The sequence below is a fragment of the Equus asinus genome, chromosome 15, assembly GCF_041296235.1.
Source record: "Equus asinus isolate D_3611 breed Donkey chromosome 15, EquAss-T2T_v2, whole genome shotgun sequence".
In the NCBI taxonomy this organism is placed as follows: domain Eukaryota; kingdom Metazoa; phylum Chordata; class Mammalia; order Perissodactyla; family Equidae; genus Equus; species Equus asinus.
Window position 1 is genome coordinate 50,488,799 of NC_091804.1, and position 17,036 is coordinate 50,505,834.

Genomic DNA, 17,036 nt, shown 5'->3' on the forward strand with positions numbered 1-17,036 from the left:
AGGCGGGGTGCATCTTGGAGCTGGAGGGCGAGGGGAGAGACAAGGCCCTTCCCAAACGTCCCAGGGCTGCTGGGCCTGATCCAGACAGAGGACAGCAAGCTCCCAGCAATCACTGCCAGAAGCCCCCCAAGGAGCGCCGCCTCCCTTCCCATCCCCGAAGGTTCTCCCCGCGTCCTAGCTGCCTCTCCCTCCCCCACGGAGCCCACCCCACTCGCAGCTGTCCTGTGCACCAGCCTCCAGAGGAGAGGGCGTGCAGAGACCCTGCCCCCAGGCGGGAGGGCCGTGAGGACAAACGGCCAGGGGAGCATCACCTATGAAACCTACATGTTGGCACCTTCCCTTTGACTGAAAAGACAGCAGTGGCGCCACTCACTCCATTCGAGGCTAAGGACAGGAATTACTATTTAAGGACAGTGTGTCATTTAACAAGTTCATGCACATACTATGAGCTGGGCAGCCCAGCTCAGTTCTGCCCCAGGTGGCGAAGGGGCAGCAGAGGGAGGTGCAGGGAGGGCTTAGAGGGGGCGGACGGACAGCTGGGCCCTGTGTCGGGGCCCAGGGGGCTCCCACGTGCCCCCCAGCTGCTGCGTGCCTGCCCTCACCGCTCAGCAACATGCTCCAGTCCCCTCAGCCCTCGGGCTGGCCCAGGAGCCCATGTCCAGGGGGCCGAGGCGTGTCGCTGGGCACAGATGTGCCCCAACTCTGCCTGAGCTGCACCAGGAAGCAGGAGAGCGTCAGGACCGAAAGTCCCCGGCCCCTCCCGGAGGCCAGAGCACCAAACCTGCTCAGCCTGTGGCTGACGAGACACCCCAGGAATGAGCCAGTGACCCCCACGCACACCGCCTCTCCAGCTGGTCCGCGCCCAGCACATCCCCTCCCTGGAGGCGCCCGCCCAGCCCATCACTCCGCACTGCAGCTGCAGGAAGCAGAGGCCAGCCCTTTGCGGAGGCTGGAGCCCCTTGGTCCCACACCGCTGCTCACGTGTCGAGGAAACGCCTAGAACCGAGGAGCTCAGCTCCAGCCCTCATACTCTCAGCCACCAGCCAGAGCTGGCCCTCAGCTGTCCTGGGACAGGATGGAAGGGGTCAAGGGCCACAGGCCAGGGCATGGCTTCAGCTAAGCTGCCGGGGTCCCAAAAGTCTCAGGCTCAATTCTCCTGGTCTGACCATCTGCCCCAGTCACAGCAGCTCCGGCCCGACGCCCAGGGCTCCTAGGGGCTCTGCCCTCTCCCCACTCGGCCCTGACCCACAGCCAGGGTCATGGGGGCCCTGAAGCGGCCTCACCCGTGGGTGCCACCCCCACCTGTGGTTCCCCCATTGCCCTCCCCTCTGGGAACGTCCCCCACTGTTCTCGGAGCATCTAAGTGGCCCCTGGGTGGGTCACTTATCTCTCGAGGGTCCCAGCTCCCTCCAGTGCCAGCCCACGGGCGGGGCCTGTGGTCAGTGGTGAGGGGCTGACTGGCCTCTGACGGCCCAGAGCTGAGCCCAAACTGCACATGGTGCCTGTTCTCTCCAGGGAAAAGTGAGCTCAGTGAGGCCTTGCATGCTCTGCCCCTCGGTCCCCACAGGCCTTCTGGGGCACAGCTGCCAGCGTGGGGCTCCCAGGAGGGTGGTGGTCGGGGACCCTGAACACAGACCCCACCTGCCCAGTCCCCCGGCCCCTCCATTTGTCCATCTCGTGGTGACCAGAGCCAGGCAGGGTGAGCAACAACCAACAGCTCACGTCCTGCCCAACTCCTCATTTGGTGGTGTCAGCAGTGGCTTGAAATCCCCCCGGGGGGAGCAGTCACACCCCGGAAACCCCAAAAGCCACGCATCAAGGCTGCTTCCGTTTTCTCAAAGAGCTAGCTGTCACCCAGCTGCCCCCACCCGGCGGCCTCCACCCTGACCCCGCCTGCCTCTGCACAGCCCGGGCGCCTCCCGGACCGGCACCACGAGACAAAGGCTCTGCCTCTCTGACCTCTGCCCCGTCCCCAACGAACTGACCTCAAGGGTCACCCGACCCCAGAAACAGCCGCCTGGCCACCACTGACCTCCCTGCGGCCTGACCCAGGCTCCTCCTCCAGTGCCAGCGGTCATCTCTGCTCCAGACCCCAGGGAGACGGAACTGGCTGTTCATGCCTGGGTCCTGCCCACGGCCCAGGGGTAGTGCTGCCTCTGGGTCCCTGCTCTGGACGCCAAAATGCCCTGGGTGGGAACCTGGACCATATGAGGGTCGGCTGCCCCCCGCCAGGATAAGGCAGCTGGGGGGAGGGCCCCCAGATCAGCCCCAGCTTCTGCTCTCGTGCGGGTGGCTGCTGCCCATGAGTGAGCCAAGCCTGCATGCGTCTGAGTCAGTCGATAACATTTATTGAGTGTGGCCTTCCCACGTGCTGGGGTCTGCACACAGGGACCTGTGTGCCCGTGGGAGATGGTGGCCACGCCCCGGCATATGCCCAGTATGTGCCATGTGGGCCAGTGCCCAGGGCTGCCTGGGAGCCCAGCACCACTGCTGCAACAAGGCCATGGCAGGACTCTGGAGAAAACTGGGAAGCCCTGCCCCTCGTTCTTAACCCTGGGAGGGGTCAAGGGGGCACAGGGCAGCAGGCACGCGTGGAGGGGCCTCGGCCCAGGCCCAGGGCTTCTCCCGCCAGCATCTCCCTGAGGCCAGGGAAAATTTGGGCTCCACTTGGCCTTCTATACTGAAGTCGTCCCTCACCGGGGACAATGGTCACACTGCACAGAGGACATGAGCCTGTCCCCAGTCCGAGTGGGTGTCTGTGTGTCTGCCTCCTGTGCACATACATGTGCATGTCAGTGTTTGTGTCAGGGCGTGAGGCCACAGCCAGAGGCTCCACAGGCTGGCAATGGTTCCGGGCGGTCTGGCACCCCCGTACATGTTGACGGCAACCACCATGCAGGGGTACGCCCAACGGGAGCGAGGGGCCCGGCCGCAGCCTCAGCAGCCTGGGTGGTCACATGAGGGCAGGGTGGAGGCAACTGCAGATGGCACCCAGCTTCTCCTGCAGCACGGCGAAGGCCGGCCGCTCCTCGGGGCTGTCCTGCCAGCACTCCAGCATGAGCAAGTAGACCTCAGCCGGGCAAGCTGCTGGGCGCGGCAGGCGGTACCCTCGCATGATCTGCTGCAGCGTCTCGTGGTTGCTCATTCCTGGGGGAGCCGAGGAGAGGGGCTAGGCAGGGGCTGCCTTGCTTCTGCCCGGGGTCACCGTGGAGACCTCCCCCCAGCCCTTGGCCGGACCCTGTCAAGTGGGCAGCATTGAGGGTCAGCGACCTCCAGGGTGGGGTGTGCCTCCGCCCTCGGGCTGGACCCCTCGCTTCCTCCCTCACACTACCCCTTTCCAGGAGAGGCCTCACCTCCCCACCGGGGCTGCCTCGTGACCCACCTTCATAGGGACACTGGCCATAGGTGAAGACCTCATAGAGCAGGACCCCGAAGGACCAGACGTCCGACTTCTGGGAGAAGATGCGATAGTTGGCTGCCTCGGGCGCCGTCCACTTGACAGGGATCTTGGAGCCGCTGCTCGGGGAGTAGATGTCGTCCTGGGTGAGGGGAGACAGGGGAGGGGTGGGCGGAGTGGCCCCTCCTCTCCCGGCGACTCTGCCACCCAGCAGGGGCAGCGACTCGCACTGACCTTGAGCAGCCGGGCCAGGCCAAAGTCGGCCACCTTGCAGGCCAGGTCGTCGCCCACGAGCACGTTTCTGGCGGCCAGGTCCCGGTGCACGATGCGCCGTTCCTCCAGGTAGCTCATGCCCTCGGCCACCTGGCGGGCACAGCTCAGCAGCAGAGGTGGGCTCAGGGCCTGGCCCTCGGGACCTGAAGGGCAGGGCCGACAGTCAGGGGCAGGCGTCTGCACCCGTCACGTCCTTCTGTGCAAGCTGCTCCTTAACCTGCCCGGGCCTCCAGCAGGGACCAGGGACAGAGAACGGCCAAAGCAGAGAGGGGGCACGCCAGGCTGGGCTGGGTCCACGTTGACCTTGTTCGGGGACTGGGCCCTCCCCGCCCGCACTCTGCCCAGCCTGGAACCGCAGTGTTCTCACTGTCCCTCTGTAAGGCCCAGGCCCGGTCCAGACCCGGGACCCTGAACCTGCTGTTGACCAGAGCCCACCACAGCCCTCTGGGCCTGGACAGTCAAACGTCCAACCAAAAGGCCTGGTGCACCACTGCAGGTCCCTGCAGGGAAGGAAGCGGGTGCCACTGTCAACCCTGGGCCGGGTGGTTATGGCTGCGGCAGGGATGCAGGCCACCCCAGGCAGCCGGCAGGGGCGGACACTCACTGCCCAGGAAGGCCTGCAGGTTGCCCTTGCGCATGAGCTCGGTGACGATGTACACAGGCTCGCCAGCGGAGCACACGGCGTGCAGCCGGATGAGGCGCTCGTGCCTCAGGCTCTTGAGCGTCTGGATCTCCTTGGCGAGGTCAGCGAGCTTCATGTGGGCTGCGGGAGAGGGCACCGCTCCAGAGCCTGCCCATCGCCACCGTCCCCAGGGCTTCTGGGGTCAGAGGGTGGGACCAGCAGGGGTGGGCGGGCCCTCACCCACCTGATCTGATGACCTTGACCGCCACTGGCACGGAGCCGCGCCACACGCCTTCCCACACTTCCCCGAAGTAGCCCTCGCCCAGCCTCCTCCTCAGGGTGAACTCGGAGCGCGGCCGCTCCCACTCGTCCTGCCTGGGGGGCTGCTGCAGGGGTGGGGGCACTCAGCGCCTCTGCCTCTGCCTGCTGTTCCCCCGGCAGAGCAGGCAGTGTCTCCTGGGGGTACCAGGCCACTGGCACCTCCGCCCCCACCACAGGCTCAATGCCGGCCCTGGCCGGGTGCCGACTGCCAGAGGCCTGGCCCCACCTGCTTCCGGGCCAAGTGGCACCTTTGCTGGAGGTGGACATCCGCCCACAAACACTCGTTACTGCCCCTTCCTGGCTGTCATAAAGAGACCAGAGGAATCAGATGGCTATCCCGGTCCCTCGACAGCACTGCTCCTCAGGGACAGTCATGGGAATACTGCAGCTCCAGCCCAGGTGCGGCATCGTCCTGATCAGCGTCTCCTCCCACAGCTTCCACCCTGGGGCCCGGGGCTGCTGTGGGCACCTTCCCCAGACACCTCCCCAAACTCGCCCCTGCTCTTCGTGCTGCTCCCCTGCAGAGGTGGACATGGAGAGGGAGGGCATACCACAAGTCCCATCTCCCTCCACCCCGGGATCCCCAGAGAGCACACCCAACCCTGGGACAGGGCCCCAACCGGAGTGCGGAGGATTTGCTGGGACACCGGGTGCTCCCAGGCCTTATCAGACCCCGCATCAGCACCCAGAGTCAGGCCCAGGCCGGCTGCCCTGCTCACCCCCCTGGATGCATGTTGGGCAGTGTCTGAGGCCTGGTGAGGGGCAGCCTGGCAGGTGGCAGGGGCAGGGCTGGGCCCACCTGGGGCACGCAGGGCTGCAGCAGCGGGTTCTGGATCAGCTTCCAGTGGGCCTTGTAGTAGGTGAGCAGCTCCTCCAGGCTGGAGAAAAGCCGGCCCTTCTGCAGGTAGAGGCCGCCGTCAGCTGCCGTCGAGATGCGGTAGTGGCGGACTTTGGCCTGGGCCCTGACTGGGAGGGCACAGAGATGGAGGCCGTGTCTTGGCTGCAGCCTGACCCGGATCCTCCCGCCATCCCAGCCAGATGAGCCCTACAACGTTCCGGGGGGCCTGGCTCAGATCTGGCCTTGTGGGCCCTGAGATGACCAGAGCTGCGTGGAGAAGGAGGGAGTGTGGGCAGTGCAGGCCAGAGGGGTAGTGAGAGGGGCCCTGGGAGGCTCTGCCAACAGTGAGCACAGAGCACAGAGTAGGCACTCAACGGATTCTTGGTGAATTAACTAGTCGGTGACTAAGTGAATGAAACAAGGGGGGACTGCGAAAGAGTGAGTGAGTGAGCGAGTGAACATGTGTATGAGGGAACAAGTGAGAGAGTTAGTGAGTAAACACGTGGATGAGGGAATGAGTGAGCGAGTCAGTGAACCCATGGATGAGTGAATGAGTGAATGAGTGAATAAATGAGTGAGTGAGTGAGAGAGCAAACTGGGGGAGACCAGCGTGGGTGCCATCAGGCCCGAGGTAGGGCCGGGCATGCGGGGGCTGGACTACCTGGGGAGCCACCACCCCCGGGTCAAGGGTATTCCGGCCTGGCGGGGGCTGGGCAAGGTGCCTCCTGTGGGGACGGGGGTGCGAGGGCCACCCCCATACCTGACAGCGAGTAGTCCCCGTGGCTGCTCTCGCTGGGCCGAACCAGGAAGGCCCCTGGTGCGTTGGCCGGGGACAGGAGCAGCTGCTGGGCCTCGGTTCGGCTGATGCCACTGAAGTACCAGCTGCAAGGGACAGGCGTGGCGGTCACCACACAGGCCCAGCCCTGAGTGACCACTGCCCCCACACCGGTCAGGGGCCCCAGAGGCCTGCTCCATGCAGGCAGCAGGGCGGAGCCCCAACTGTCTCACTGTCTCTCAGAGAAGGGGCACCAGGTGCCTGATGCTGGGATCGCAGTCCAGGATCTGGACCTGCCCCAGCCTCCAGTGCTCACTCTGGGGTCATTGGGACTGAACAGAAGGACTGCGTGGGCTGGCACCGAGCTGACAGCCACCAGCAGTGACCTGCGTCAGGTGAGACTGTCCACTCTCCTCAGCCATGGGCTCTCCATTAGCCCTGCTCATAAAGTGACCACCAGCCCTGGCCATGAACTAACAATTAGCCCTGGCCACAGGCAGAACCCTCCGAAGTCCAGCCTGCTGAGCCCCTGCAGGGGCAGGGGGCCCATGGGAATCAGGGCCTGACAAGCTGCCCAGGAGTGCCAGCTGGTGTGGCACAGAGGACCACAGGTGCCACCTGGCTGGGTGGGACCACATGCCTTGGGAGGTCAGCAAGAAGAAGTGAGAGAAACAGGCCTCGGTCCCCAAGAGGCCGGGACGGCCCCAGAGGAAGTGGCCTGAGCGGGGTGGGCAGGAGAGGCTGGGGACACTGGGGGAGGCTCAAGACCTGCCCAGCACAGGCCGGCCCAAGCCCCTGGCCCTCTGTCCATATAGAGACGCTCCCCTCATGATGCCAAGCAGGCTGAGACCACTCTAGGTGCCTGCTCCTTGGTCCACGTGGGACTCCCAGAGACCAGGAGCCCTCAATCCCGAGTGTGGTGCCAGGCAAGGAAGGGGCCCGTCTGGGGCTCCCCCACTAGACACCCCACTGGGGCTGGCAGCCCACCTGAGTCATGCCAGGTGCGGCTCCCTGGCTTCACATTCTTGGAAGGAAACAGAAAAGCCCCTGGCCCCACCCTATTGCCTGTGTCTGCTCCCCAAGGCCCAGGGAGGGGAACCCCACCCCTGAGTCAGCTTCCCACCCTGGAGGCTCCCACTTCCTGGAGCTTCCGGGGACCTGGTGACAGCAGGCCTGTCCCTCAAGGGGGAGCCACAGCAGCTCAGAGACAGTCCTGGGAGCACAGCCCCTCATCCACCCTGACGGGGCGAGCACAGGGATCTGGGGGCTGTGGGAGTTGGCTCTCAGAAGCCCAGGGGTGTGCAGCACCAGCAAGGATCCTAGAAGGCCCAAAGCACGACTCAAAGGGAGTCAACACAAGGCGGGGCCCCCAGAAAGACAGGTGGTGGGCAGCGCTGCACGGTGGGCAGGTGCTGCTGGAGCCTGGGGCACGGGCAGGGCTGGGCAGGAGGGAGAGACAGGCCTGAGCCTGGCACAAAGACCTGTGCCTACCCTGGGAGCTGCGAGGAGGGACCAGGAACCAACATGGCCAGAGCCAGGGTGGGCCGGGCTGGGGCTGGAGGGAGCAAGGAGCCGGAGACAGGCAGGGGGTGGTGATGGGGGTGGAGGCAGAGGCCTGAGAAAGGTCAGGAGGTGAAACCCGCAGGCCCGGCGGGGCAGGGTCAAGGACGTGTGGACGTGGGCCCCCTGAGATGAGATCAGGTTGGCCAGCAGGCTGGGGGGCAACGAGCTTGTTGTGGTGACACATTGATTTGGCAGCAGGAGGCGGGCAGGCTCCGCCCACGGAGGGCCCCCTGAGCTCTCACCTGTGAAGGGGCTACAGGGGACCCTCCCAGGGCAGCAGGGCTGTGTGGGAGGAGGAGAAGCAGAGGCTCCCCAGCCCCGACCCTCCCCTGGAGCTCCACATCAGGCCCGGAGGGCTGTGCCCTGTGCACATCCTGGGCCTCAGGGTCTCTCCCTGGGCCACGGTGCAGTGGACAAGATAAGGATCGAGGGGGCAGTTTGTGAGCAGAGGCCTCACGGTCGAGGTTGAGGGGCCTCTCCCCGCACCGCCCGCTGGTCTGGCCCCAGGGACAGGCGGCCAGGTGTCTAGGGCTAATGACACCTTGAGAGTGGTCAGCCCTTTCATCTCCAGCCCAGGCAAACAATCATTAGCTCTTCCTCCCAGCAGCGCCTCCTCCCCCGCGAGCCCCACCAGCCGCCTCCAGAAGCTGCTCACAGGGTCTGTCTTCCACACCTGGGGTGACTGTGGGACCCCTCCCCATCACAATGGCTGCTCAGTCCCACCCATTTCTCCTGGCAGGCTAGGCATTGAGTGGGGGCCCGGAGTACCCTTGGAAGACGTCTTCCTGTGGCTCAGGCTTCCCCCACCACATGCAAATCCCCCAAGAGACCCTGGAAGTGCCAAGGGGCCCCCCGGAGGCTGGAGGTGGCCTAGGTGAAGCTGAGACCTGATGCTGGTCTGCAGTGGACACACCAGGGCTCAGGCCTGGCCAGGCTGGGTGCAGGACCAGGGGCCCGCACCAGGGTGAGGTCTGGGCGGCTGGGCTGGGCAGCGGGGCCTGGCTTTGCTCAACCTGCTCACCAACCAGCTTCTGGCCTGTTCTCACCCAGCACACTGCCTCCGTGTACACTGGGGCTAGTAGGCAGCGTCTCTGCCGAGGGTCCCCCACTGCCCCATCCATCTAGACATTGAAGATTGCAATGGTCACAACATCCTGGCTGGCCCACTGCATTCAGGGGAAAGACAAGTAGAGGCCACTCCAAGGTTTGAGGCAAAGGCTTGAGGCTTGCCCACCATGTCCAGCGCTGTATGGCAAGGCCCGGCTCGGAGCTGGCACAAAGCTGTGCCAGGAGGTTATCCTGTCCTGTGGACCCTGAGCCTGGGCCAAGAGGTCACCCCCTCCGAGGAGCCTTCTGGGAAAGCCCCCACCTGTCTTCCTTGCTGTGTGGTTGCAGACTGGCCTGCAAACAGCCAGGTGTCCCTGCCAGCCGCTCCCTGCCTGTGGACTGCCCCAGCCCTAGGAGCCTCGGGCACTCTGGGGGGAATGGGCGGGCTCCCCTCACCTATGTCCACTCCCCAAACAAGTCTCCTTGGGAGCAATCCCTAAGGCCAGGGCCCTGGCCCTGTCTGCCCCTTTCCCGGCCCAGTGCAGGGGAGACGGGGCTAGTGACTGTGGACAGGAGGGAGGAGAGAGTGAACACAGCTCTCTGATCCAGCTTATCAGCTCCCACCCCAGCCACCGCCTCGCCCCCCACAGCACAAGGGACAACTGGATGGTCTCTCTGCTCACTCATGTCCTCACTGGGAGCCCAGGAGAATAGGGGCTGTGTCTGTCCCACTTGGAACTGCATCCGGGACCCTAGCCCCCTGCCCTACAAGCAGTGACCACTCAGCAAACGGTGTGGAAGGGGAGACCCTCAGAACGTTTAACGTCAGGGCTGAGTGCCCATGTGAGAGCAGGAAGGCCGGGCGGGCGGGCAGCTTCCCAGAGTGACTGCCAGGCTGGGTGCCCGGCAGTGGCATCCATACACACCATCCCGCTGATTCCCCACTGGACCTGACTACTCCGGCCGGAGTCCCAGCCACTGTCTCTCTTAGCAGTATCAGAGCACAGCGACTACCGTCCTTGCACCACACCTGTGTGCCTGCTCAGGGCTGTGTGGCAGGGCCTGGGGGAGTGGCCATGGGATGAATGGACGCACGATTGAAGGATCCTGGACGGCCCATCCCCAGACTCAGTCCTGCGCTTACTCCTGACACCCCAGAGCGGGATGGTACTCACGGTTGGTCTGAGAGCGTCTCAGGGGTGGCCTTGGCCACGTAGGCGATGGGCACCAGCCCGGCGCTGGGCGGGCCCGAGAGCCTGCGCGCGAAGATGTAGTCGCCGTCCTCCTTGAGCGCGTAGAGCCGGTCCCCGCGGCGGACGCTCAGCTCGGCCGCGCACCGCGCCGTGAAGTCGTACAGCGCCCTGAAGAGCTGCGCGCGCGCCGGGGGGCTGCGGGGCTCCGCGGCGGGGGGCTCCGGCTCGGCGTCGGTGCCCGCGTCGGGGAACCGCGGCATGCCGTCGTCCGGCGCGCCCGCCGGCCAGATCTTGTCCCAGAAGAAGGACAGGAAGGTCAGCCGCTTCCTGAGAAAGGGCTCCATGCTCCCGGGGCGTCGGGCCGCGGGCCGCCGAGTTCATGGGGCCCTGCAGAGGAGGGACCGCAGCGCGGGGCTCCGACGTCCGACGCGGGAGAAACTGGAAGGGCCGGTGGGACGGCAAGCGGGAAGCCTCGCAGAGCGGCGTCCCTGCTGGCGGGGGTGGGGGGATCAGGCCACCGAACACGGGCAGGTGTGCAGGCCGGGCGGGGCGCGAGGTGGCCCTCCAGCCCACGGTCACACGCAGCAGCTCCTCTCCTCGAGCTCCAGGGCGTCTTGTGGGCACCACTCGTCCAGACTGCTCAGGGCCGGGGCCGAGCCGGGGGCGGGTCGTGCTGGGCGGAGCCTCCGGACAGGGCAGCCCCCTCTCTCCGTCCCCACCCCCCACCTCCCGGCCCAGGGAGGGGCGACGGCCCGGCCCTACTGGGCTGCAAGGCCGACAAAGGGAGAAAGGGTGCCGCGCTAGCGCCCCACACGCCTGCCTGGCCCTGAGCCCCGCCTCGGAGAAGTGGGCGCCGTGACGGGCACAGCACTGTCACCTAGCAGTGAGCTGCACTTGTGTGGTTAACTGCCTGCTTCTTTCAATGTTGGCTAAACCTGCTAACATCGTACAAACCCTGTGCAGGGCAGAGGCACACACGCCCAGCTGGCAGCCGCTGCAGCAAAGGCTCCAGGTGGGGCTTGGGTGGGGACAGCTGGGGCCGCCTTGGCCTTCCACCACTGCCTGTGCGACTTCGGACACGTGAGGCAAGCTCTCTGTGCCCAAGTTTTACGTTAAGAGGGAAGCTGGTGGTAATTGCAGGGGACTCAGCGAACACAGTGAGTGCTTGACAGATGCACAGATGATGAGTTGATACGACTTCTGGGCCACCTGGGCCTGGGGACGCCCAACAGCCACTGCAGGGAGGAGGCAGTGCTGACATCTCACTTCCAGCCCAGGGATATGAAGTGGGCGCCAGTGGCAGAGACTGGACAGCGGGTGAGTCCACCCTGGGCCTGCACCCCCTCCTCGTCCTCTCCCTGGACAGCACCAGGACCCCTGCACACTGAAGCAGCTAGCTGCCCAGGCTGCCTCTGCTTCTGGCTGGGTGGGGAGAGCAAACCCCAGCCAGCCTGGTCTCCAGCGGGCCCTGGGGTGGGGTCTGTGGGGCAGGGTCCCAGCCCGGGGCAGCCTGCAGGCTCTTTCTCTCCCAGCTGGCCTCCCCCAGTGCAGCCCCCTCAGCACCCGGTGGTCTTTATTGAGCCCACACCCTTTCATGACAGCTGCAGATCCTCCTTCCAAATCCCACACTGGCTCAGGCCGGAATGTTTGTGATCTGTGGTTGAACAGGCACCGGCAACAGGTGTGCTGACTGTCTGAGCCCCTGAGGAGCCACACACCCATCCACCTCCCCTAGAGCTGCAGCAGGTCATTTCTCTCTGAAACACACTCCGTTTGCTTCCTGGGGCACATGCCTGTGTGAGCGGCTTGTACAATTTACAAACTGTGGCATGGCAATGATACACGTCTGGTATCTGGAGGGGGCCCGGGGTCCCAAAGGGCAGGCTCCCTGGAATTGAGACTCATCCTGTTGGGGGGGCAGTATAGAGAAGAAGATATTTACAAACACAACATTGAGGGGAGCCCCTGGGAGGGCCTGAGGCCTCCACCGAGCCACCTGTTCCTCCCGCGTGCGTGCAAGTTTGGGTTTTTGCACACCAGTTTCCTTACATCCTCGAAACCTGCTCTGCTTCTCCTCCTAGGAAGCCTGACCCCATGGCCGCAGGGAGGCCTCCTTGGATGGTGGGAGGGTCCCACTTGTGTGGACCACCCTCAGGGTCATGCACTCAGAGCACTGGACGCAGGCTCCTCCTGGACACTCCCAGTCCCTCAAAGCCACAGGATCTCTGCCTCTGGGACTCAGCACACTGCCTCTGGCGATCAGGGTGGGCGGGGAGGGACCCTGCCCCACAGAAAAGCCCAGAGAGTGGATCAGGGGACCAAGCACAGAGGGCTGCCCACTCTGCTGCTACAGACAGAGACCCATGGCGGGGCGGGGTCTTCCTCCTGCTCCGACGAGGAGACAGGGCTCTGTGCATCCCTGCTCCAGGTCAGAGCGGGGACATTTTCTAACAGGACCTGCGCTGGGCGGTGGAGACCCAGCTCACAAAGAACGCCTAGCCCATCCCCTGGCGACCAGGACAGATGGTCTGAAGGAGGCCCTCTCCCCAAGACGGAGAGAGGTTCCTCCTCATGGGCCCGGTGCAGAGGCCTCTGCAGGGAGTACCCCACATCACCACCCCTCTGACTGGGCCCTCCACCCCACAAACCCCCAGATCACCTCTCCTCATTCACCTTTCCCCTCTGAACACCTGTCGTCCTTGCACCACTCACGGCCAGTGTTGGTTACCAGAGGCCACAAAAGCTGGTTTTGTCCCTCCGGTTGTCGGCTCTCTGAGTCCCCAGCCCCTGCAGGCCCAGCTGCCTGCACTGTGATTTGTGTTCCCTGGACCTGCAGGTTCTGGCCCCCTCTGTCCCCTTCTTCACCTCAGCCACCTGATACACCAGCGTCCAGCCACCGGCCCCACGCCCAGTCCCAAGGACGGCCCCTCCCCTGACTCTGCCACTCATCTCCCATTAGCCTCACCTCCTCCACGGGCCCTAACCACAGGGACTGTGCTGGGGGGGTGGGTAGGTGTGTGAGTGAGGGGGAGGACGCCCGGAGCAGGACAGCTCTGGCTGGGCTCTGTCAACTTCAGCAAATTTGCCTATTATTTTACCTCAGAACAAGTTTATTTGGTAATATCCAAAATAATTGCAACTCAGACCCTGCAAGCTATGGTGAACCACAGGCAAACCCAGAGAGCAAAGGAGGATCTGCTCTTACAGAGAAAAGGGAGAGAGGGAGGGGCTGTTCCAGAGGAAAGTCCATTGTGGGGAGAGGAACAGATTGGGGGGCAACGGCTTCTCACTGGCTGAGCTGCGGTGTTTCTCATTGGTTGGGCTGGGCATCTCCCGTTGGCTGGGCTGTGGCATTTCTCATTGGCTGAGCTGTGGCGTTTCTCACTGGCTGGGCTGTGGCGTTTCTCATTGGCTGGGCTGTGGCATTTCTCATTGGCTGGGCTGTGGTGTCTCTCATTGGCTGGGCTGTGGCGTTTCTCATTGGCTGAAATGTACTGTTTCTCACTGGCTGGGCTGTGGCGTTTCTCATTGGCTGGGCTGTGGCATTTCTCATTGGCTGGGCTGTGGCGTTTCTCATTGGCTGAAATGTACTGTTTCTCACTGGCTGGGCTGTGGCGTTTCTCATTGGCTGGGCTGTGGCGTTTCTCATTGGCTGAGCTTCGGTGTTTCTCATTGGCTGGGCTGTGGTGTTTCTCACTGGCTGAGCTTCAGTGTTTCTCATTGGCTGGGCTGTGGTGTTTCTCACTGGCTGGTCTGTGGCCTTTCTCATTGGCTGAAATGCAATGTTTCTCATTGGCTGGGCTGTGGCATTTCTCATTGGCTGAGCTGCGGCGTTTCTCATTGGCTGGGCTGTGGCGTTTCTCATTGGCTGAAACGCACTGTTCTCATTGGCTGAGCTTCGGTGTTTCTCATTGGCTGGGCTGTGGTGTTTCTCATTGGCTGGGCTGTGGTGTTTCTCATTGGCTGGGCTGTTGCCAGGTTGGAAGAGAAATCTTCTGCAGCAGTGAGGTAGCTGTGCTTCTTGTCCAGGTGCAAGTCCGTCTCCTGTCTGGAGTGATAGGTGGTGCGTGATGGGCCAGGGCTCCTTGGCAGGCCCTCCCCACTCCGATTTAGTTGAGGTTTCTTCTATTAATTTCCACAGTTCAGATGATGGAGTTGGAATCGTGCTCGCAGACTCTTGGCCGTATGACTTTGGGCAAGGTGCTGAACCTCTCTGCCTTGATTTCCCGTCTGTAAGAGCACTGAGCCTACAGTGGCCGAGGGAGGATTCAGACCCTGTCGGCTGGGGTGAGGAGGGGCTTCCCAGGTATCCAGGCTGAGGCTGGCAGCCCAGCATCACCACCCTGTGGGCTCAATGAGAGGGCTCATCCCTCTGGGGGCCTCTCTGGTCGAGGGAACCCCCCTGACCCAGGGCTGTGACCCCACAACCAGCAGGCTCGCCACCCTCACGGCCCAGGGTTGCTCCGTCCACCAAGGGATAGCACAGCCTGGTGGCTGCAGGTCATTTCTCTCAGGGTCAGGCAAGACAGAATATAGGCCAGTCTGCACCTGGGAACACCCCAGCAACGTGTTAGGACTAAGAAAGGAAACCTCAACTGGGATTGGAGTCGGGAAGGCCTGTAGGGGAGCTCTGACGCCCTGCCACTCCTCAGTCAATTACTACAACAGTAAGATGCCAATTACAGACCCCGACAGGAAGAGAGTACCTTGCAGTCCCAAATAGGAAGTGCTCCAGCAGGAGGAAGAAGACTTCCTTTTTCCCCAGCAACAAGCCCAGCCAATGAGAAGCCGCTGAGCTGTTGTGACCTGCACTTTTACTTTCCTCCAATGAGCTTTCATTTTTTCCTTGCTGCTGACTTCCTTTCCTTGTCCTGCCCTCCTTACTAGAGAAGCTTTCCATGTTGTGTAACCCCTGAGCATCTCCCTGATTGCAAGATGAGATGCTGTCCGATTCATAAAGCTGACTGAATCTTTGAATTTACCCCACTGGATTTTGTCTTTTAACAGATGAAAGACTAGCGGTGCACAGCCCAAGACTGAAGGAGCCAGTCCCCAAAGGCTGCACCCATATGGCTCCGTTTACACAAGATTCTTGAAAGGGCACAATTAGAGTTGGAGGAGAGATTAGCGGTTACCAGTAGCTAAGGAGAGGCTGGGGGTGGGAGGGAAGTGTGCGTGGCTAGGAAAGGCAATGTGGTGGTCCTGTGGGGATGTGTGGATGTCACTATCCTGGTGAGATCCTGTCCACAGTTCTGCAAGGTGTTTCCACTGGGGGAAACCGGTCAAAGGGCACACAGGATCTCTGTGTTATTTCTTACAACCGCATGTGAATCTACAATTATCTGAAAATTAAAAGTTTAATTTTAAAAAATTGGCTGAAGGACAAGAAATAGAAAAAAGAGGGTGGGGCCAGAGATGGCAGAGGTTTAGGACACACTTGGATCAGAAGAGGAGGGGAGGGCTGCTCTGCCCCACTCCCTCTCTGGGTGGGCTGCAGGGCTGGGGTCTGCCTCCCCCTGCTTTCCATCTCCTCCCCCCTTTCCAGGTGCCAGGCTCCCCCCTCGACCTTCAGACAGCACCCTCCTTTCCAAATAACCCGGCTCTTGTCCCTCAGACCCCTAAGTAACAGCACTGACAAAGCCATCACTGAGTTAGAGCCCAAGGCGGGGAGAGGAGAGAGGACAGCGCCTCCGGGGCCTCCCCTCCCAGGCCTGGACCTGAGGATAGGCTGATGGGCACCTAGCCAGGGGAAGCCTTCTCCCAAGAGTGGGGTCACCAGAGGAGTGGGGGTGCCATGGGGGAAGGCCCTGGCTACAAAAAAGACTGGGAGGGAAGCTCAGTGACAGACACCTTGTCCTGGAAGGGGCCCCACCACTGACCTCGCAGGGGGTGGACACAAGGATGGCAAGGGGCCTCCCTGCCTCCTCCACCCTCCCCAAGGTGGAGCAAGGAGCACTTTGGGATGTCGGAGATTGACGTTCTGGTGGGAGACCCCAGGCTGGCTGAGAGATCCCTGAGGTCCCAGTTGGAGGTTACCGGTGGGGTTCAAGGGGCTGGGAACTCCTCTGAGGGGCTCCCTGGAGCTGTGTAGACCTCATTTGTCCAGAGCCAGATTAGGGGCATCTGCCTGGGCAGGCCGAAGGTAGGACAGCAAACCTGCTGGGCAGAAGCCGCAGCTTCTCTCCCGGCTCTGCCGCTTTGTCTGCTCTCTGGAGCGACCAGCCCCGCCTACCTGCCTGTTCACGTGGTCGCCACCTCTCCCCAGGTCCTCCGGGGGGGGCCCAGGGGCGGCGCTGGGGCAGGGGGTGGAGCAGGAGCCCCCTTCCCGGTAACCTACCCCGGAAGCCCCCGAGAGGAAGCGCTGTGGCGCAGAACGACCCCGGGACAGGGTACCCCGCGCCGAGGGGCGGCAGCCTGCCTACTCCTCTCGGTGGAAACCTACTTTGAGCCTGGCTTTCGGACCAAGCCACGTGCGGTGGTTCGCAGGTCGGGGCGCCGGGCGAAGCCTCCGGACGGCTCCGTCCAAGCTGAGCCCGGGGTTTGGGGTCCAGGGCTGGAGATCCGGCTGAGACGAGCGGTTCTTTCCGGCGGGATCCAGGGACCAGAGTGCGCGCCCGCGCCGTCTTCCTGCAGCCCCTCCAGTCGAGGGGGCCCGACGGGCGGGGTCTCCCCGCATTCTCACGCCCGGGGCTCCCCGCCCCACCCCCGGGCCCCGCGGGGCGTCACAAAGGCCCGCGGTCCCCACAGCAACTCGGGGACGCCGCGGCGCGAGTCTGGGCGCCCTTGGCTCTGCGCACAGTCGGCCGCACGGCGCCGCCCGCTTCCGGAGGCCGGGCAAGTGCGCGAGGGAGGCCGGGCGCGGCGGGGAGGCGGGCGAGGAGGGCACGAGTCTCGGGGAGGTGGGCCTGGGGGAAAGGGGTGTGTAGGCGGGGTCGGGAGGGCCCGGGAGGGTGTAGGCCTGGGTAGGGCGGCCCCTTCCCCCCCCGAGTTCACGACCCACCCCCCTG

The 17,036-nt window shown here is 63.7% G+C and overlaps 1 protein-coding gene across 3 annotated transcripts; it reads right to left on the reverse strand.

Annotated features, from left to right (window-relative positions):
• Positions 1-2,327: 2,327 nt before the first annotated feature.
• On the reverse strand, positions 2,328-16,820 carry SRMS (src-related kinase lacking C-terminal regulatory tyrosine and N-terminal myristylation sites). 3 transcript variants are annotated; one of them, XM_044748407.2, is made up of 9 exons: positions 16,472-16,820; positions 10,012-10,517; positions 6,212-6,333; positions 5,413-5,579; positions 4,537-4,678; positions 4,275-4,433; positions 3,632-3,813; positions 3,383-3,539; positions 2,328-3,147 (listed from the first exon to the last, which is right to left on the reverse strand). In XM_044748407.2, exons 2-9 carry the CDS (start codon positions 10,371-10,373, stop codon positions 2,954-2,956), a joined length of 1,485 nt encoding a protein of 494 aa, XP_044604342.2. In that variant the 5' UTR covers positions 10,374-10,517; positions 16,472-16,820; the 3' UTR covers positions 2,328-2,953. The 3 variants fall into 3 exon arrangements, with proteins under 3 accessions (XP_044604342.2, XP_014704604.3, XP_070342415.1); XM_014849118.3 differs by having other exon boundaries at positions 10,012-10,520; XM_070486314.1 differs by having other exon boundaries at positions 2,332-3,147; positions 4,537-4,675; positions 16,472-16,606.
• Positions 16,821-17,036: the final 216 nt, after the last annotated feature.